This window comes from Lynx rufus, unplaced genomic scaffold, assembly GCF_022079265.1.
Source record: "Lynx rufus isolate CCGP_SWC_20201006 ecotype Redwood Valley unplaced genomic scaffold, mLynRuf1.p SCAF_8, whole genome shotgun sequence".
Taxonomy (NCBI): domain Eukaryota; kingdom Metazoa; phylum Chordata; class Mammalia; order Carnivora; family Felidae; genus Lynx; species Lynx rufus.
In genome coordinates this window covers 46,382,154-46,403,647 of record NW_025814896.1, presented here as the reverse complement: position 1 = coordinate 46,403,647, position 21,494 = coordinate 46,382,154, and the positions used below count along the sequence as shown (strand labels likewise).

The following is a 21,494-nucleotide window of genomic DNA, read 5'->3' as shown; positions in this document are numbered from 1 at the left end:
GTATTATATTTTTATAAATGTATTTTATACCACAGGAATATATTTTCTATACAGTGGCTTATCTTTTTAATAGAACATATAACAAAATATTTATAAGGAAGTTTTACCTCTTTGTCGTCTAATATAATCCATGATTTTGTGTTCTCCTTCACCAGGAGCACTAGCATCAGATAAAATAACCTATAAAAAAGTTTTTAACACTTTCAGTTCATCCCCAATTTTCTAGCACAAAAAAATCAAAATTGAATACCTTAAAATAAATTGGGATAATTCTACTAAGATAGTGTCATTAACTGGGAAATTTTCATAATATGTGTGTGTGTGTTAAACACCAAAACTGTTTCATTGGTAAACTTATTACATGGACTAGAAAAATGAAATGTTTTGGTCAAATTTAGCTAAGGAAGAATTGATCAGCTTACAAGTTTCTAGTATTCTCACTGCTACCCAAGGATACAGCCACAAAGTATATAAGCCCTGGGAGTAATCAATAAAAGATACCCATTAAATATAATTTACTATGTCTAGTTTATAGTGAAACCATCTTTGTACTTAAAATTACATAAAAGTTCTTCATTTAAATTTTACTTAAACACTTAGGAGAACACAGCTCTTCTTTAAAGGCAGTCCCATAACTTTAATCTTGCTGCATTTCAATTTATAACAACAGAAATTTTAACTTAAAAATTGCTTTCCTGCATATATATATACACACACACACATCTATCTATCTATCTATCTACCTACCTACCTACCTATCTACCTATCACAGGTCCCATTTTAAAGCTTCACAGTGATGGTAAGAGGACAAAATTGGCATTGAGAGAAAATTCAGCAGTCTAAAACTGGACCATGCAGGGCACCCCATCTCTAATAACCCTGGAAGCTTCTCTTTCCTCCGACAGTCAACAGCATTTTACAGGGGGGAACAAAAAGACAATATCAGTCAAATCAAAGTACAGCCTAAAATGATCACTCTTATCTTTCTCAAGTACCAAAATGTGAAACTTACTGTCAAGTTTTTCCACCCAGGGTCATTATTTAAACGATCAGCTATGTAATAGCGAAGGCATTTAGCAAGATTGTCCATGAACTCAGTTCCCTAAAATGATAGAAGGAAATAAATTAACCTACCATTTAAGAGTTAGCTATAGCTGGCAAAGTATGAGACTACTTACTGGTGTAATACAGTTGCTGTCAAATCTTTCTTTTATTTCTTCTGGAGGAAGGAAGCCACCTAGAGAAAAAAGAGGCAATGTTTTGTTCTCCCCATAAAAAGTGAGGTAAATTACCCAGTATTAAACCAGAACAAGAAAAACAACCAGTTCAAATACAAAAGAAAGGGAAGTGTTGTCACCTGAGGAATAAATGTTCCCCATTTTGGGAAGAAAGTAAGATTCATCCCTTCAAATTGAATACAACATTTAACATGACCATCAAACAATATACGGTATACAAAAAGATACTATAATATAGAAATATGAAAATTATGGTATTCTTCATGATGCCCTCAACAGCAGAACACACACACACACACACACACACACACCACAAACACACACAGGTTAGGAGTTCTCATTTTGACGATAATTCCTGAGATAAAGGCACCTTAGAAAAACAAAATTAAAGTGCTGAGTTTATACAGCTTTATATGATAAGACATAAAATTATCACTTGGGATATAAAAGTCCTATTTGTCGTATTACTTTTTTCAAGACAAATATATTTCAAAACATCTTCAAGAAAGAAGACATCTTTAAAATCAAAGACTACCTTTCATAAATACAAACACGTTTTAGCATAGTAATCACAAGCTGCAGCTATAGTTACTATGCAGCTGCACACGTCTAGCAAATTCAAACAGAAAATGTATCATAATTGCAGGCCTGAGCTGACCATACTAGCGTATCCTTTTTCACTGGCAAAGTACACTATCCTCACCCAATGAATCATAGCTTTCTTGGTCTATCAGATTGCCTTACCTAACAAAACACCAAACAAATCATCCTGCTAAAGCCACACCCAACTCACAGGTAAGTGTCTCAGTAGAGAATCAGTCCCACTAAGTATCAGGACTCCCTGACCTTCCTCCCCTCCAAGACTGTGGCAACTTCTACCCATTAGTACCCACTTCTCTCCCTTATGTACCCACTAGGAATTCCAAGGCTCTAGAGGAACTACAAAAATCACCCCCCAAAACTCCCCCAAATCAAGGGAACCCTGGGTACTTCACTGCCTCAATGCCTGTTGCATCCACCTATACTGAAGTGTGAAAGCCTGTAAATATGGATCACATCATCCTGGGCCTCTTCTCACAGACCTCTGAGTTCCAAAAAGAAGCAATAAGCAAGCTACCAAGACTGATTTGAGGAAAATGTATACAAAACTGTAGCTTTCTACCAGCCCGCATAGAAAAAACAAATAAGAAGCACTCTTAATGTATCTCTCCTCTACAGATACATAAAAGTTAGCTGAAGAGCTGTGCTCACCTTGAAAGGGATTGACCATCTCCTTTCCCTACCAGAATTCCTTCCTTTTTATTCCCAAGTTTCCCTTTTACTACAGAGTTTGGAAAAGAAAAGTTTGTTAGTGGGAGTGACGGAGTCCATTAACTATTTTTGACAGTGAACATAAATCTTCCGTGGATATTCTGGATCCTAATTAAATTAAAATCATTCCTGTTCCGAGGGAAAGTTCACACACCCTCCCCATTCTATATATATTTCATAAGAAATCCAACTTCGAGATGCATATTCTTTACCTTTTGACAGTATTTCTTCCCTGACTCGCTGCTTCTCCACTGCGGCTTCCATTCCTTCTTTTGATGCTCTGAACCTCCTGGAACGCTGCTGGTTCATTTTAGCACGCGGTGCCTGAAAACATTATTTCAGAGTCCCTTGATGCTATTTGAAATATGTCCAACTAAATCTGTACATTTTCAATCAGTTGTCCTTATAAAAATAGTATACTAAAATGGAAAGGTAATATACATTATCCTTTCATGACAGATAACTCCTAAGAACTTAAATTTTGGACCAAGATCCTAAAAGCTGACCTCAGTCAGGTGAGTGACATGTCAAACAGACAAACATCCTAAGAAGCCACTTAATACTGCAGAGCCCACAACCCAATGCCACTTCCACTCGGTTATAGTCCTTCAAGGCACCCAAGAACAGCAGCTCACTTTATTCAAAGACCCAGCCAGCATGTGATGAGTAGTTACTAGTACATACAGGACTGGGAAGACCTTACATCCATGCCTGCCTAAAAGGAAGGATGGTCTCCACATGGGATTCACCATGCCCCATGAAAGCAACAGAAAACTACTTCTTAATCTGTAGGACCTCAAGGCACTTCTATTTTTTTTTAATTTTTTTTTTTAACGTTTATTTATTTTTGAGACAGAGAGAGACATAGCACGAACAGGGGAGGGTCAGAGAGAGAGGGAGACACAGAATCTGAAACAGGCTCCAGGCTCTGAGCTGTCAGCACAGAGCCCGATGCGGGGTTCAAACTCACGGACCGCGAGATCATGACCTGAGCCGAAGTCGGACATGTAACTGACTGAGCCACCCAGGTGCCCCAAGGCACTTCTATTTTGTATTTCCCACAATAAGGTAGGAATGATTACCACTCCGTCTCTACAAAGCAGGTAGAGAGGGAACAAGGTTTTAACAGGAAATACTTTTAAATCACTCTTACCAAATGTAATTTAAAATCACTGTGTAAGTTTGAATGAAGTGAACTGGACTCTAAAGTTTTTAAATTCCTGAACTTCGTTTTGGGGTTGGAAGGAACTCTTGAGTATCCTGTCTACATAAAATAAATTATTTTAAATTCTCTTTAAATAGTTCCCTTTCCTACAAAATAGTTCTATTTTGTATTAAAACTATTAAATTCTCTTTAAATAGTTCCCTTTCCTACACCTAATCTAATGTAAGTACCGAGTTCTTTGATCTACATTTATATTTAAACAAACCCATGTTATAGACACGAGTGAACAAACATGCAGACAGACATACAGACACTCATACAGATATGCACATAGTTTATACTTGACCTAGCAGTTAAGGATACACTGGATGTAAACTGACAGATTTTCTTCAAGAAATGTCACCAATGTGAGTCAGAATATGCTCCAAATAAGATATTCTTTTTTTTTTTATTTTTTTTTATTTTTTTTTTATTTTTTTTAAATTTTTTTTTTTTTTTTTTTTTTTATTTTTGGGACAGAGAGAGACAGAGCATGAACAGGGGAGGGGCAGAGAGAGAGGGAGACACAGAATCGGAAACAGGCTCCAGGCTCTGAGCCATCAGCCCAGAGCCTGACGCGGGGCTCGAACTCACGGACTGCGAGATCGTGACCTGGCTGAAGTCGGACGCTTAACCGACTGCGCCACCCAGGCGCCCCTCCAAATAAGATATTCTTATCTCCTCTATTCTTTATTGCACTTTAACAGAAACTTAATAAGTTATCAGTAGCTAAGATTTTTCATTGAATAAAAAGAACCTTACAGAAAAGTTCATCTTCTTGTACCCCAAGTTTTCTAGATTTTCAAAATCATTCTATTATCTACTAGGATTACTAAATCTAAAAGAAAGAGAGTCTATTTGTATAAAGCTAAATAAATTGTAGGGTTATAATTTACTTTAATTTTCCTTGAACTCTGATATATAATGTGCTGGTCATTTAGAAGCTAAGCTAGCTGGTTTATCATCCTAGGTCAGTAAGTAAGTTACTGCCCTCTTAAAGCATTCTGATGACTGCTCACTGCCTATAAGATAAAACCCAAATTCCTGAAGGCCTTCTCAAGTCATTGCTCTATTTCCCTTTCTGATCTAAAACACCTATGATTTCCCAAATTTGTCAGTGTGATTAAAGGCATGGCTTTGAGAAATCTGGAAGGCCTTCTTTCTTCCCATCTATTCCAGCAATTCCACTCCCCTCCCCACCTGTTATTCTTTATGCTTCAAGAAATGGGACAAAAGTGGAGCACCTGGGTGGCTCAGTCGGTTAAGCATCAGACTCTTGATTTCAGCTCATGTCATGATCTCATGGCTGTGAGATTTGGGTTCTGCACCAAGTGTGGAACCTGCTTAGGATTCTCTCTCTCTCCCTCTACCTCTCCCTCAAAATAAATTTAAAAAGGAAAAGGAAAAGGAAAAGGAAAAGGAAACGGAAACGGAAAAGGAAAAGGAAAAGGAAAAGGAAGGAAGGGGAGGAGACAAAAATTACTCCCCTTTCCTAATTCCCTTAGTAGCACTGATTTCCTCTTCCCTCAGCACCCTGCAGGTGTTATCTAGTACCTAAAGCCCACAAGTAAGTAACCTTGCTCATTTATCTCTGTCCTGTTAGTGGTAAGTCCTTCAAAAGCAAGGGCAGTCACCACTAATCCCCAGCATCTCACAATCTGGCACAAAACACTGACAGAACGATCAGGCTGTCTCAAATTCACCACAGTCAACCTTTACTGTTATTTAGCTGACTTTCCTTCTACACACTCAAAACCCAGCAAAAACAAAAACAGGATTCTAGGTGAACTTACCACTCCATCTATTGCCATATAAAGAAGTCGTCTTGGTCTCACAATATTGAAAAGCCTGTCAATGTACTCAAAAATCGCAACCATCATTTCATCCTCATTTTTCGGGGCTGGCCTAGAAGGACAAGCAGACGGTGTCATTTAATACAGTATTCCTCTGTAACTTTTAGTACCAGTGACAAAAATGGGTACGTACTTGTCTTCAGGATGAGTACAGGGATGGATGATTCCATTCATATCCAAATAGAGATTATCAAACTCCACATCATTTGGATTTGGTTTACTGGCATCAACAGGAATCTTGACACCATTGCATTCTTTTGGCTGTGAGGAAGTGATAATAGTAGTTTGATTGTTCAAGTCTAAAATTAACACATCCTAGGCTCAGTATGAACCCATGTTTCACCTCTGAATTGGAAACAAAACACTTTAAGTCATCTTTACATTGTAAGATGTTATTTTACTCCTTAAAGCAAATTGAAGCGGATATTTTGTCTGTGGAAAGTGGACAGCTATCAAACTCTCAAATCATTCAAGTGTCCAAGTGAGAAACCCTGGGAGTCATCTTAGAATTCTTTTCCCTTCCCACCCATTATCAGAAAGTCCTGTCAATTTAACCCAAAAGATGCCTCTCCACTTCATTTCCTCTCAGCCCCACTGCCATGGCTGTCACTGCATCACTCACCTCAAAGATCTGAATGGCCTTCATATGGACTCCTTCACCCTTAGACTCTCCTATCTCCAGGCAACCCCACAAGTGGTCAGAGTTTTCATTCTAAAGTACGAATGTGGCTGCATCTTCATCTTGCCTGAGGTTTTCAATGATTCCCAAGTACAGACCAATGAGCCTGGACTCTTATTAGCTTTCTGTCCTACCAAAGTACCATTCAGACCAACCCTATCTCTAAGTTCCTGGAAAACCCTCATGCATCCCTTAGTGCCTCTGCACACTGCTTCTCCTTCTGCCTCCATACCAACACCCAGTTCCTGAAACCTTATTAATTTTCCACGGTCTAGACCGAGATCGAATGTCACTTACTTTATAACTCTTTGGACAGATCTCTCAGAAAACTGCTCCTCCTTCTGTATTTCCTCAGAATTTTGCTTATTCACTTGTAGCACTTCCATGGTTTTACAATTAGGCATTCTAACTCAACTACACTGTGAGTTCTTAAAAAGATAAGCACTACATCTTACTCACTCCTGGAGGCACTCAATTGTATCTTTGCAATTAACACTACCTTTGTTTTTTTTTCTAACAGTTTCAGCAAATGATAAAAATGAGATCATAGGAAATCACTGTTAATAAAATCATTTTTTAAAAAGTTCCGTAACACACATAAAACATCATTTGTAATAGCAAAAAAACGTGAACTTAAAAGCCCATCATGTACATGCTACATCATGGATGAACCTCAAAAACATTCTGCTAAGTGGAAGTCAGTCAGTCACAAAAGACCACAGAAGATTCCATTTATATGAAAAATCCAGAATAGATAAATCTATAGAGACAGAAATAGAGGAGTTTCAATCTGAGGGTGGGGCAAGGTTGAGGGAGACAGGAAATGAATGCAAATGGGGACAGCATTTCTTTGGAGAGTGATACAAATGTTCTAAAATAGATAATGTTGACTGTTACACAATTCTGTATATAAACCAAACCACTGGACTGTACACTTTAAATAGGTAAACTTTATGGTATATAAATTATATCTCAAAACTATTAAAGAAAAAGAAATAAAAATGAAAGGTCAACTTAATTAGGGGGAAAAAAGAGCCCACAGAATGGATTATGTAGATGTCCATATACTAAATGCCAGACACAAGTGAGATTCAAAAAATAGGGCAGGATGGTCACAAGTATATTGCTGGGCCAAAAACAGACAAAAAACAAAACCAAAAACACCAAGCTTCAGAAAAATATATATATAGTACCATTTATAGAAAGGTATAAAACAGACTAATTATTGGTATTGTTCAGGGTGGACAGCCTGAAAAATGCAGGGAGGAGCTCTTGCCAAGAAGTGGGAGAACACAAGGGGCTCCAAGCCCAGAGAGGAGCTCAAGGGATAGCCTCTAGATGATCCATCAGCACCAGCAGCAGTAACAGCCAGGAGGCTCACTCAGACCCTTCACTACCCCCTCGCTTACACTCAGGCTCCACAAGGACCAGGCAAGACGGGTGCTTGAGAGGAAGGGCAGTGCAGTACCCTGGCTGATCAGTGGGTCCCTGGAGGAACAAGGGGCACACCCACCCAGAGGGCTGGCAGTCTAGGCAGTTGTGCCTAGCAGGATGCCCACTCCTCCTCCACTTCATGGAGAAAGGAGTATATACATTCTAAACAGGCAGTTGATAAATTATCCTATATTTGATAAAAATGCCAAGGAATCAAGATAAAGATACTTTAAAAAGTAAAGATGATACAAATACACAAATAGTGAGTCTGTATAAAAATACATTCCATAAGCTTTAACGTAAACCCGTCAAAAAAATTTTTATACCAACCTTACAAGGCTTTCTGGCTCCTCAAATGTGAGGCAGAAACCACTACTGTTAGTCATAGTTAAGTAGATGTATTTTTGTTTACGCCTGCATAGCATTTAACAGCAACATCAGAAAAATCATGAATTATGCCTTAGATTCCCCTGTATTGAAAGTTCCCACTGTTGAAGTCAAATACCAAACTACAGAACTGAGTTTTAGACTCCACTAGTTAGATTTCCCAAACCAGCTAGTTTGCAGGAGAGAACCAGGGAATAAGATGGCTGAGACAAATACCCAATTTAATCTCAAAAACTAATCCCTGGAAGGATCCAGTGTGACTGCATTAGTTTGTAGAGAAATTTATGACCCAGGGCACTGCTGAAACTGACAGAGTAATGGGCCATAATTAGTAAAGTTTAACTGTTGGGTGTGATCAGATAGATGGGAGAGAGCCCTACCTGTACCACGGTCAGCTCAGGGTGGTTATGGGCGTGCCCCAAACTGCACCTCCCCAAGGAGCAATATTAGATGCATAATGCCATGAGAAAGAAACATAGCTCACTACAATAAGCTAGCTAGTAAATAAACAAGGAACACACAACAAGCCCTGGCATGGGGAAGGGAGGAGGCACCAGTACCTAGAAAGTGCTATATTATCTAAAATGTCCTGTTTGCAGCAAAAAATTACTAGGCATGTAGAAAAATAGACCAAGTATGAGCCATACACCAGGAAAAAGGCAGGCAGCAAAAACTGCCTGTGAAAGTGTCCACATGTCATATTTAACAGAAAAGATTTTAAAATAGCTATCATAAATGTTTGTAGAACTTGAGAGGAGTATGCCAATAATGTTAAAATGTCCACACCATCCAAAGCAATCTACAGATTTAATGCAATCCCTGTCAAAATGCCAACATTTTTTACAGAGCTAGATAGGAATCACAGAAGATCCCAAATAGCCAAAGCAATTTTGAGATAGACTAAGAAAGCTTCAGGTATCACAATCCCAGATTTCAAGATATACTTACAAAGTGATAGTAATCAAAACAATATGGTACTGTCACAAAAAGACACATAAATCAGTGGAACAGAAGAGAGTCCAGAAATAAACCTATGCATATACAGTCAATTAATATATGACAAAGAAGGCAAGAACATACAATTGATAAAAGACAGTCTCTTCAACAAATGGTGTTAGGAAACTGGCAGCTACATGCAAAAAATGAAATTGGACCACTTTCTTACACCTCACACTAAAATAAACTCAAAATGGATTAAGGACCTAAATGTGAGATCTGAAACCATAAAACTCCTGGAAGAAAACACTGGCAGTAATTCTTTGACATTGGTTGCAAAAACAGTTTTTTAGATATGTCTCCTCAGGCAAAGGGCAACAAAAGCAAAATTAAACTACTGGGCGGGGGTTGGGGGTAGCTGGGCATTGCCTGGATGACTCAGATAGTTAAGCATTTGACTCTTGGTTTCAGCTCAGTTCATGATCTCAGTTTGTGAAAAAGTGAAAGTCAATGGATGGGGAAAGATACCATGCAACAGCAACCACAAGAAAACTAGAATGGTTGTTATACTAGTTATCAGACAAAATAAACTTTAAAACAAAAGAAGTTACCAGAAATAGTGCTATTTTATGGTGATAAGATGGTCAATCCATCAAGAAAATGTAATAATTAAAAACATACACGCATAGGGGTGCCTGAGTGGGTCAGTGGGTTAAGTGCCCAACTCTAGATTTTGGCTCAGATCATGATCTCCTGGTTTGTGAGATCAAGTCCCTCGTGGGGCACTGACAGCATGGACCTGCTTGGGATTCTCTCTCTCCTTCTCTCTCTGCCTCTCCCCTACTTGCACACACTCTGCACATGCTCTCTTTCAAACTAATAAAAATTAAAAAAAAAAAAAGTGTGCAACTAATAACAGCTTTCCAAACCCAATGCAAGAAAGGAATAAAGATTACAGCTGGAATAAGTGAAATAAAGACTAAAAAATCAATAGAACAGACCAATGAATGAATCCCTCTCCTCTGCACCTCCCCTGCTCACTATCTCTTTCTCAAAATAAATAAATAATAAACATTTAAAAACAAAAAACTACTGGGACTATACCGAAGTGCCTGCACAGTGAAGCAAACCATCAACAAAACAAAAAGGCAACCTACTTTATAGAAGACATTTACAAGTGATACATCCTATAAGGGATTAATATCCAAAATATATGAAGAACTTATGCAACTCAGCACCAAAAAAACCCAAATAGTCCAATTTAAAAATAGGCAGAGGACCTGAATAGACATTTTCCAAAGAAAGAATACAAACGGCCAACAGACACGTGAAAAGATGCTCGACACCACTAATTATCAGAGAAATGCAAATCAAAATCACAATGAGATATCATTTCATACCAGTCAGAATGACTAAAACCAACAACACAAGAGATAAACAAGTGCTGGTGAGGATGTGGAGAAAAAGGAACCTTGTGTACTGTTAGTGAGAATGCAAATTGGTATAGCCACTGTGGAAAACAGTATCGAGGTGCCTCAAAAAATTAAAAAAACAGAATTACCATATGATCCAATTAATCCCACTAGTGGGTATTTGACAAAGAAAACAGAAACACTAATTCAAAAAGATATATGTACCCCTACATTTACTGCAGCATTATTTACAATAGCCAAAGTATGGAAGTGAACTGACTGTCCATCCATAGATGAACGGATAAAGAAGTTGTGGTATACATACACAATGAGATATTACCTGGCCATTAAAAAAAACGAGATCTTGTCATTTGTAACAACATGATGGACCTAGAGGGTAAAATGCCAAGTGAAATGAGTCAGACAGCACAAGACAAATACCACGGGATTTCACTCATTTGTGGAATTTAAGAAACAAATGAACAAAGACAAAAAGACAAAAAAACCCCACTCAAATACAGGAACAAACTGGTGGTTGCCAGAGAGAGGTGGATGAGGGGATGAGTAAAACATATAAAGGGGGTTAAGAATGCTCTTATCCTAATGAGCACTGAGTAATGTATACAATTGTTGAATCACACTGTACACGTGAAACTAATACAACACCGTATGTTACCTATACTTCCATTAAAAAATAAGAGGGGCGCCTGGATGGCTCAGTCAGTTAAGCATTTGACTACTGATCTCAAGTCAGGCCCTGATATCAGGATCCTGAGTTCAAGCCCCACATTGGGTTCCACATTAAGCGTACAACCTACTTAAAAAATAAATAAAGGGGCGCCTGGGTGGCGCAGTCGGTTGAGCGTCCGACTTCAGCCAGGTCACGATCTCACGGTCCGTGAGTTCGAGCCCCGCGTCGGGCTCTGGGCTGATGGCTTGGAGCCTGGAGCCTGTTTCCGATTCTGTGTCTCCCTCTCTCTCTGCCCCTCCCTTCCCCCGTTCATGCTCTGTCTCTCTCTGTCCCAAAAATAAATAAACGTTGAAAAAAAAAAATTAAAAAAAAAAAAAATAAATAAATAGAATAGAATAAAATAAAACAAAATAAAAAGCTATTGTAAAAAATACTTTTTAAATACATGAAGCTTTTTAAAAAAATTTTGAGAGACAATTCAAAATATGTTCTCCAACCACAATGAAATGAAAATAACAGAGGGGGGCGCCTGGGTGGCGCAGTCGGTTAAGCGTCCAACTTCAGCCAGGTCACGATCTCGCGGTCCGTGAGTTCGAGCCCCGCGTCGGGGCTGATGGCTCAGAGCCTGGAGCCTGCTTCCGATTCTGTGTCTCCCTCTCTCTCTGCGCCTCCCCCGTTCATGCTCTGTCTCTCTCTGTCCCAAAAATAAATAAACGTTGAAAAAAAAAAATTTTAGAAAATAACAGAGGGAAACTTGGCAAATTCATAAACGTGGAAATTACACAACATACTCGTGAACAACCAATGGGTTGAAGAAATTAAAAGAGAAATTAGAAGATAATTTGAGATGAATGCAAATGAAGATACAACATACCAAAACTTATGCTATAGAGCCAAAGCAATGTTCAGAGGAAAATTTATAGCCGTAAATGTCTATATTAAGACAGACCTCAAATCCATAACCTAAACTTCCACTGTAAGACACTAGAATAACAATTGCAAATTAAACCCAAAGCCAGCCAGAAAAAATTACATTATAGCAGACATTAATAAAACAGAAAATAAAGAGGAAAAAAAAAAATCTATGAGACCAAAGTTGGTTTTTTCAAAAGATCAACAGAATTGACAAATGTTTAACCAGTTTGACCTAGAAAAAGAGATTCAAATTACTAGAATCAGAAACAAAAGAGGACATTACTGACAACTTTACAGAAACAAAAACTATCATAAATGGTACACCAACAAATTAAATAACTTAGATGAAATGCACAAGTTAACAGAAAAACTACAAAAATGACACAAGAAATAATCTCAATAAACCTACAATATGAGATAAAACCAGTAATAAAAATATACCCACAAAGAAAAGTCCAAGTCTGGATGGTTTCTTCACCGAATCCTACCAAACATTCAAAGAATTAACCTCAATTCTTCACGAATTCTTCCAAAAAACAAAAAAGGAAGAGTCACTTTCCAACACATTTTATGAGGCCAATATTATCCTGATACCAAAACTAGACAAAGACACCACAAGAAAACAAAACTACTAGTTTTATAAGAGACTAGTATCTCTTACGATGTAAAAGTCAACAAAATATCAGCAAACTGAATCTAGCAATACATAAAAATAATTACACACCATTACCAAATGGGATTTATCCTAGCAATGCAAAGTTGATTTAACAACAAAAAATCAATTAAAGCAATACGTCACAAGAGTGGAATGAGAGACAAAAATAACACGACCATCTCATTACATACAGAAAAAGCATTTGAGAAAATCCAATACCCTTTCATGATAAAAACAAAAACCAAATGACCACTCAACAAACTAGAAGTAATAGAAAGTAAGTTCCTTCTATAAAGGGCATTTATAAAAAAGCTGTTAACACATTAAATGGTGATGAAGTAGTTGGTTTCCCTTTAAGGTCAAGAACAAGGCAAGGATGTCCTTTGTCATTTGTATTCTAAATTGTCATGGAGGTTTCACTCAGGGCAACTAAGCAAGAAAAATAAAAAGAGCATCTACATTGGAAAGGAGGAAATAAAACTATCTGTTTGCATGATGTGACCTTGTATATGGGAAATCCTAAGGACTTTGCTAAAAAACTATTAGAATATATGAGTTCAGCAAGGTTACAGGATATGATATTTAAAAAAATATTTTCTGCACACTTGTAATGAACAACTCAGAAACAAGAACACAATTCTATTCATAACAGTATCCAAAAGCTAGAACTAAAATTAACCAACGAAATATAAAGTCTATAAAGAATCCACTCTGATGTGGATTCTAAAATTCATATGGAATTACGAGGAAGCCAGAATATACAAAATAATCCTCAAAAAGAATAAATTGGAGGACTTATACTTCCTGATTTTAAAATTTACTACAAAGCAATGGTAACAAAGACAGCATGGTACTGGTACAAGGATAAACATAGAAATCAACAGAATAGAAATGAAAGACCAGAAATAAACCCATACACTTATGGTCAACTGATTTTTAAAAAGGGTGTCAACAAGACCATTCAATTAGGAAAGAATAGTTCTCAACAAATGGTGCTGTAACTATTGGATAGTTTATTCATGCAAAAGAATGAAGTTAGACCCATGCAAAAGTTTACTCAAAATGGATGATACACCTAAATTTAAGAGCTAAAACTTAAAACTATAAAACTCTCAGGAGAAAACACAGACATAAAACTTCATGACCTTGGATTTGGCAATGGATTCTTTGATATGACACCAACAGTGCAAGCAACTAGATTTCATCAAAATTAACAACTTCATGCTTCAAAGGACACTGTCAAGAGAGTGGAAAGACAATCCAAAATAGGGAAAAAGATTTGCAAGTCATATATCTATTAAGGGGCTTGTGTTCAGAACATGTATTCTAAAAAGTCTTATAATTCAGTCAAAAGACAACCCAATTTAAAAACAGGCAAAGAACAGGAATAGACTTTTCTCCAAACAAGATATACAAATGGCCAATATGCGCATGAAAAGATGCTCAGTATCATTCTGTCCTAATGGAAACACAAATCAAAACTACAGTGAGATACCACTTCATACCCACTAGAATGGCCAAAATAAAAAAGCCAGATAAGAAATGTTAGCCACAATGTGGAGAAACTAGAACCCTGAAACACTGCTGGTGGTAATTAAAATGTTGCAGCCACTTTGGAAAACAGTCTGGCAGTTCCTCAAATAACCAAACACAGAGTTACCACGTAGCCCAGGAATTCTACTTCTAAGTATATACCTGTGAAAACATGTCCCCACAGAAACCTGTATACAAACGTAGCACATTAGTCACAAAAGTCAAAAGGTGGTAACAAACCAAATGTCCACCAACACACAAATGGATAAATAAAATGTGGTATATGTATATATCCACACAATGAAGCATTATTTACTCATAAAAAAGAATGAAGTACTGATACATGATACAACATGGATGTACCTTGAAAACATAGTAAATGAAAGAAGTCAGCCAGAAAAAACACATACTGTATGATTCCATCCACATGAAAGGCACAGTAGAGAAATCTAGAGACAGAAAATAGCTTAGTGGTTGCTTAGGGATAGGAGTAGTAGGGGCAGGGAATAGCGGGTTGGTAGCTATAGGGTACGGGTTTCTTTCTGAAATGATGAAAATGTTCTAACACTGTGGCGACAGTTGCCCACATCCGTGAATATATACAAAAAACCCACCGAATTCTAAATTTTAAATGGGTGAATTGTATGATATGTGAATCATATCTAAATAAAACTGCCTAAAAACGTAGTCATCTCCCCCCAAAATATTACACTGACGAAAAGTGAATGCAGAGTCAGGAACCAATAGCCTCCTTAATTATTGTCCTTCCTGCCCTTAGAGTAGTGCCTGTCATAAAAAAAAGTATTCACTCAATCATACAGAAGAGAAAAAAAGCAGGGTAGGAAACCTGGATTTCACTACGTGAAAACAGAGCACAATTTTACACTACACAAGAGTTAGACACAAAAATATCCCCACTTTTACCTGGGCATACAAACTCCTGAAACTTAATTTAGCAATAAAATTTTGAAATATCAAGTGTTTCTGTACAAAGCAATGTTTGAAGCACTTAACTTATATTAAAGTGATTTAATTCACACAACCACCCTGTGTGATATACATACCACTGATCTTCATTATTCATGAATTCCGTATTTGCAAATTCACCTCCTTACTAAACATTTTTTGGTAACCCCCAAATCAGTATTTGCAGCACTCCCACATTCATTCACAAACATTAGCAGAGCGGTAAAAAACCTGAGTCCACCAACATGCACATTCCCAACTGAGGTCAAACAAGGCAACACTCTGCCTGGTTTCAGCTCTCACACAGAAATGACCAGACTGTAGGGAGCAGTGCAGTGGAATGCAAGAAGCACTAATTCTTTAGACTTTAGGAGAGTTTAAGGCACTTTCTCAAGATGAGAAAGCTAACGAACAGAGGACTGTATAAGCCAAGGATGCAAAGTGAAGAAACTGATGGCCGAATGAATAAAGAGTAGTTAAAAAGTCAAAAGAAGAGAAAAAATGAAATCATAAAAGATAATCCAAAAGAAGCAGAGGAATTGGAAGATGGAAACAAGGACCAGATGAGTCAGAAAACATGACAAATTTAAATCTAACCATACACGTAAATATCCTAAATGCCTCGCTTACAAGGTAGAGACTAGAAAAAGCAGTTCCTCAAAAAGGTAAAAGGAATTACCAAAAGATCCAGCAATTCCACTCGTAAGTATACACCCCAAAGAACTGACAGTAGGGACCACTTACGGACATCTACCCTAAGCCCTGATATGTATACAGATCACTGTACACCAATGTTCACAGCAGCATTATTCACAGTAGTTAAAAGGTAAAAATAACCCAAGCGTCCAAACAAAATGTGATATATACATACGATGGGTATTAGCCTGAAAAAGGAATGAAATTCTGATACATGCAAACATGTATAAATCTTGAAAACACTATGCTAAGTGATAACCAGACACAAAATGAAAAGTGTATGATTCCACTTACATTAGGTACGTAAAGTAGGCAAATTCTTAAGACAGGAAGTAGGGGAGGAGGAAGTACAGAGAATTATTGTTTAATGGGTACAGAGTTTGTTTGGGATGATGCAAAAGTTCTAGAAATTACTAATGGCAATACTTTCATAATATTGTGAATATACTTAATGCCACTGAATTCTACACTTAAAAATGGTTAAAATGGCAAGTTTTATGTTATGTGTATTTTGCCACAATAAAAAAGGGGCAGGTATCATCAAATAGCATTAAAAAACACAACCCAACTGTATGTTGCCTATAAACACAAACACTTTAAATATAAAGACACAAAGAGACTAAAAAAGAGTGGAAATAGACCATGCTACCCTAGTCTGAAGATCTGGCTATCTTAATATTGAACAAAGATTTCAGAGCAAAGAATATAACCAGGGATAAAAAAAGATAATTTTATGATGATAAAGGAGCATATTCATTGAATACATAACAATGTTAAGCATTTATGCACCTTATAAAAAAGCTACAAAATGCAAGGAGCAAAAACCAACAGAACTGAAACAAGAACAGACAAATCCAAATAATTATATATACCAGGAGATTTCCATGCTCCTATCAAGTAATTGAAAGGACAAAATCAGTAAATGTTACTCAAGTCTTCCATGTCCCATCAACCAGCATGATAACATTTATAGAACACTCCATTCAACAATAGCAGAACCTGTATCTCTTTTAAGGCAAAATGACATTTGCCAAGACCATACTCTGGGCCATAAAACAAAGCAAATAAACTTTAAAAGGACTAAAATTATGCAAAGTATGTTCTCTGACAGTGAGCTAAATTAGAAATCAAGAACAGAAAAAAATGTCTGGAAATCCCCAATATTTGAAAACTAAGTAACACTGTTATAAATAACCAATGGGCCAAAGAAGCCCAAGAGTCTATTAGAATGTTACTGAATGAAAATGAAAAACACAGTATCTCAATATTAGTGGTGTGTAAGGTAGCAGGCACTCCATACCTGCATGAGAAGAAACAATGTATCAATGCAATGATACACAATTGCAGAAAAGGAAAACTTAGAGACACCAGGGTTGATTAAAGATTCACAAGGCAGGGGCGCCTGGGTGGCTCAGGCTGTTAAGCATCTTACTTTAGCTCAGGTCATGATCTCCAGGTCCGTGAGTTTGAGCCCTGCGTCGGACTCTGTGCTGACAGTTCAGAGCCTGGAGCCTGCTTCAGATTCTGTGCCTCCCTCTCTCTTGGCCTCTTCCCCACTCGTGCTCTCTCACTCTCAAAAATGAATAAATGTTTTAAACAGGGAGGGGTTTTAAGAAGAAAAAACAAAGGGGCAGATGGAATGTCTTAAAGTTATGTTTACTTGTGGTGATGGTTTCATAGACGTACACATTTGTCAATCTATTAAACTGTATACTTTAAATATGCACAGTTTGCCGTAGGTCAATTACACCTCAATAAAGCTGCAAAAGGGAGAAGGGAAGTGGAGAACAGAGAGAAAAGAAAAATCAATCGGAGGACCAGTATCCAGAATTCAGAGGGCTGAGGAAAAGGCCAAGAAAAAAAAAAATCAAAGAGCATTCTCTAGAACTGAAGAACACAAGTGTCCAGACTTAAAGTCAACCAAGTACTGCTCAAAATGAATTTAATTTTTAAAAAAAACCTGTACATAATCATGGAAGCTTACACTACCAAAGATAAAGATTTTTTAAAAATCCAGAAAGAAAAATAGATCAACTACAAAAGAATAAAAGCAGAACAGAGATAAAGAACGTGGTATTTCCCAGTTGACACTGGCTTTAAACACCATTAGCCAAGTGACCTTGAGTGCTCTGTGCTTCAGTTTTCTCACCAGTAGTAATAATAATAAGCAGTATCAGTCATATGGTTATTATGAGGATTTAATAAACTTCTCTGTATAGTGCCTTGAATACTTAGTACATGTAAAACACTATGTAAGTATTGGTTAAATAAATAAATCACATTAACATTGAATTTCTCATCAACAACAATGAATGACAGAAGTCAAAACAACAATGCTTTCAAAGTTTTGAGGGAAACAAATTTTCAAACTCAAACTATGCTTAGCTAATGATGTGTACAAGGATAGAATGGACTCAGAAAACTCACATCTCACATAACATTTCTTAAGAATTCAACTAAAAATAAAAACCAAGGAAGGATTTAAGCCAACAAAAATGATGATCAGAAAACTACCTCCAACAGAAGAAAGGAATTTTTAAAAACCTCAAGAAGCAGTTTTCCAGCAAGCCTAAATAAATAACCAGGTGTGACAGCACAGAAATAAAAGACCTCAAAAAGCAGTCTCCAAGAAGAAAGAGGACTTGATAGAATACCTGAGACAACCGGCAGTTTGGATGAGGAACCATATAAACAGGAAAAGAGAAAAGCAACACTAAGACAAAAGTAGCACATAACCTAAATCAGCATCGTGACAATAATCGACAATACTTTTTGATTTTTTCAGCTTTTAAAACAAACCAGTATAAGCCAATGCCCTGACAATTTAATTTTGGATGCCAATAAGGGAAAAATGTAGCTGACAGGCTTGGGGTAAAGAATAAGGGCAGCAGGGGTAGAAAAGCTAATACTTAAGCTTAGATGATGAAAACTCAAGGTATACTTTATATAGGAGAACCAATTAAAAAAAAAGGCATATTAAAGTTATCAAGTTTACCCACAGAAGAAACATGGTGACGTACTAATATTAGAAGGGGGGGGCAGGGGGGGTGCTGCATGAGCGCCTAAACCCTCATCTATCACAGCTGGAATTCCACAGCTAGATCCAAAACAAATAAATCAGGTATAAACATGATACTTAGAACGAAAACAGTTAAAAGTGGTTATCACTGCAGAGTAGAAACGAAGTAAGATCCAAGTTAGTAAAGCTTGATGAAAGTTTTAAAAACAAAGGAAATGAGCATTCAGTTTAACAGTTTCTCTGACAAAAACACAAGGAATATCATTAAAACAAAGCTTTCGATTCCTCCTTGGATAGAAAATCAGCAAAAATCAAGACCTCAACAGCTTTAGCAAAAGAAATGTTTTCAGTGACGGATGCGTACTTCCTTCAAAAACGATGGGGTGAGAGGCATGATGATGTGTCCCTGAATCTTCCCAATCCAGAAATTCTAATTCAGAGTACAAAACCAAACTTGGACTGGAAACACGGAAACAGTAAACACAAAACTAAAGAATGAGCACAAGTCTACATGTATATTAACAAAGTAACAACAAAAAGTGTATTGTTCGAGTGCATTCAGGAATTCCGAAAATTTTTACAAGCATACTGCCTAGAAAAGGGGGCACTTATCAGACTTCTATCTTGTCCTAGACGTTTCTAAGGTGCTGCTTTCGACGTAGGGTTGAACAGCAACAAACAGCCTCTCACACTAGGAGAAAACCTTTCTGTCACGAACAGTAAACAACAAAAGTCCGCCGCCGGGGATTACTTTACAAGGCTGTTAAAGGCCGGGATCAGCATCCGTGCAACCCTAACCAGCTAACTCAACGGACCCGCCAGAAGTGGCCTAAAAGACTGAGTCTTTCCAGAAACGACAACGCGCGGTGCCGGAGGAAACAAAGCCATGGGCGGGGCCTTCCGGTCCGGGGGGAGAAAGCGGGCGAGGGAGTAACAGCCCTCCGGCGAGTTCGTATCCCTCTCGGCCCTCGCCCCGCCCCTCCCGCTGGCCCGGGTCCAGACTCTGGGTGCCGGCGCCCAACCGCGTGTCGGGCCACCGCAGTCCGCAGGGCTGAAAGAGCCGCGCGGGACCGAGCACCGTGCCCCAGGGGCAGGCGGCGGGCGCCAAGGGCCGCGGCCTAGACGTGCCGGAGCGCCAGGCTTTAGCCGTCAGGAGCCTCCTCACCTTTTCTTCCACGCAGTTGACAATGATGGACGGGTACTTGCGGCTGAGCCAGCGAAAGAAAGCCGGGACTCCCATAGCAGCTGCCCAGCTCGGAGGCGGCCGCCCGACCCGCGGACGAACGTAACCAAAGACACAAGCAGCAGCGGCAACCGCGGGCACTAGCACTTCCTCCCACGTGCGCGCCGGCGACAGGAAGTGACGTCACGGCTGCGCCGTTTGGTGCGTAAACTGGCCTGTTGTTGGGGGTGGGGTTCGGCCGCCGGCCGGAAGGTGAAGGGGGTGGCCCTGCCGGGTTCCGAGCCCTTGCGGTCGGTGGGGCCAGGCCCAGAGCTGTGACGCGTCTGAGTCGTGGGAGGGGCCCAGGCGATGACTTCGCCGCGGCTCCCGCTGAGCTATCCCCGGCTCCCGGGATAGCTGAGTCCTGGGGCTCCGCAGATCCCAGGGGAGCTCTTTGCGGGTTTGATCACCTCTTTCAAACCTATCTCAAGTCACAGTAGAACTACAACATGTAAACCCACTCGTTATTTCTGCTTCCTGGTTTTTCTCGGTTTTGTGATACTGTACATACCTGGACTATTTTGCCGTCATGATGGCTGGTTTGCATAAGTTCACTCTAAATACTTAAAAAATGGAATCTAACCGGAGTTCAGCATTTAATTCAACTTTCCAGGTACATTTATGAGTGCAATTGCTGATATCTAGTGGGGTTTGTTTTTGTTTTTGTTTTTTTTGAGCGTTTACGTTGTGTTAAAGCATTGGCTAAGGGATTATCTCATCTAATCGTAACTCGAGCCTTAAGGTACTATTATCATCTTTATGTAACATGAGAAAGTCAATTTGTAGGGGGATTTAGTCACCTGTTTATTCATACAGTTTTTGTTTCAGTCCAACTAAAGATCATGTAATCCTCTATCCTTGCTCTAATAGGATACTTTTATCCTTTGTTTTGTGGTGGCTTCAAATACATTTTTCCAGCATATAAAAAGAGAGGTCTGGAAGAGGAGGTATTTATGTCCATTTGCTCAAGCTTGGAAGTCTCTCTCCCTGGAATCCCCTCTTGGCTCCACAAATCACACTCAATCCTAAAGGCTCACCTCAAGAGGCCACTGGAAGTATTTCTCCTTGCTACCTGGCATGCAATATTCATTGCCCCCTCCTCCTCTGTGATCTGATGCCACTTTGTTTAAACCGTTGGTGTGGAAATTAGAGAAATTGTTATCCCATGTTTTACTTAAGAACAGCTGGAACTATTCCAGAGTATTAATGTCTATGGTGAAATCTCTTATGTCTCCTGGAAATAGCTCCTCCTCCTCAAGTATTTGGTTTCCTAGGGAGGTGCTGTGTTCTTAGAACTCACACATCATATGGGGGTATGAACAGCTAGGCAAGTTGGGCCATTG

General features: G+C 38.5%; 1 protein-coding gene across 1 annotated transcript in view; it reads right to left on the bottom strand.

Moving 5' to 3' along the window:
* Positions 1 to 20,244, bottom strand: part of XRN2 (5'-3' exoribonuclease 2) — a 78,327-nt gene extending 58,083 nt beyond the window's left edge. The window contains exons 1-7 of the mRNA XM_047067977.1: positions 20,095 to 20,244; positions 5,740 to 5,867; positions 5,547 to 5,658; positions 2,762 to 2,873; positions 1,179 to 1,237; positions 1,013 to 1,102; positions 108 to 180 (exon numbers count right to left, since the gene is read on the bottom strand). Coding sequence (XP_046923933.1) covers positions 108 to 180; positions 1,013 to 1,102; positions 1,179 to 1,237; positions 2,762 to 2,873; positions 5,547 to 5,658; positions 5,740 to 5,867; positions 20,095 to 20,169 — 649 coding nt within the window. The 5' untranslated portion in view covers positions 20,170 to 20,244. The remainder of the gene's footprint in view (positions 1 to 107; positions 181 to 1,012; positions 1,103 to 1,178; positions 1,238 to 2,761; positions 2,874 to 5,546; positions 5,659 to 5,739; positions 5,868 to 20,094) is intronic.
* Positions 20,245 to 21,494: the final 1,250 nt, after the last annotated feature.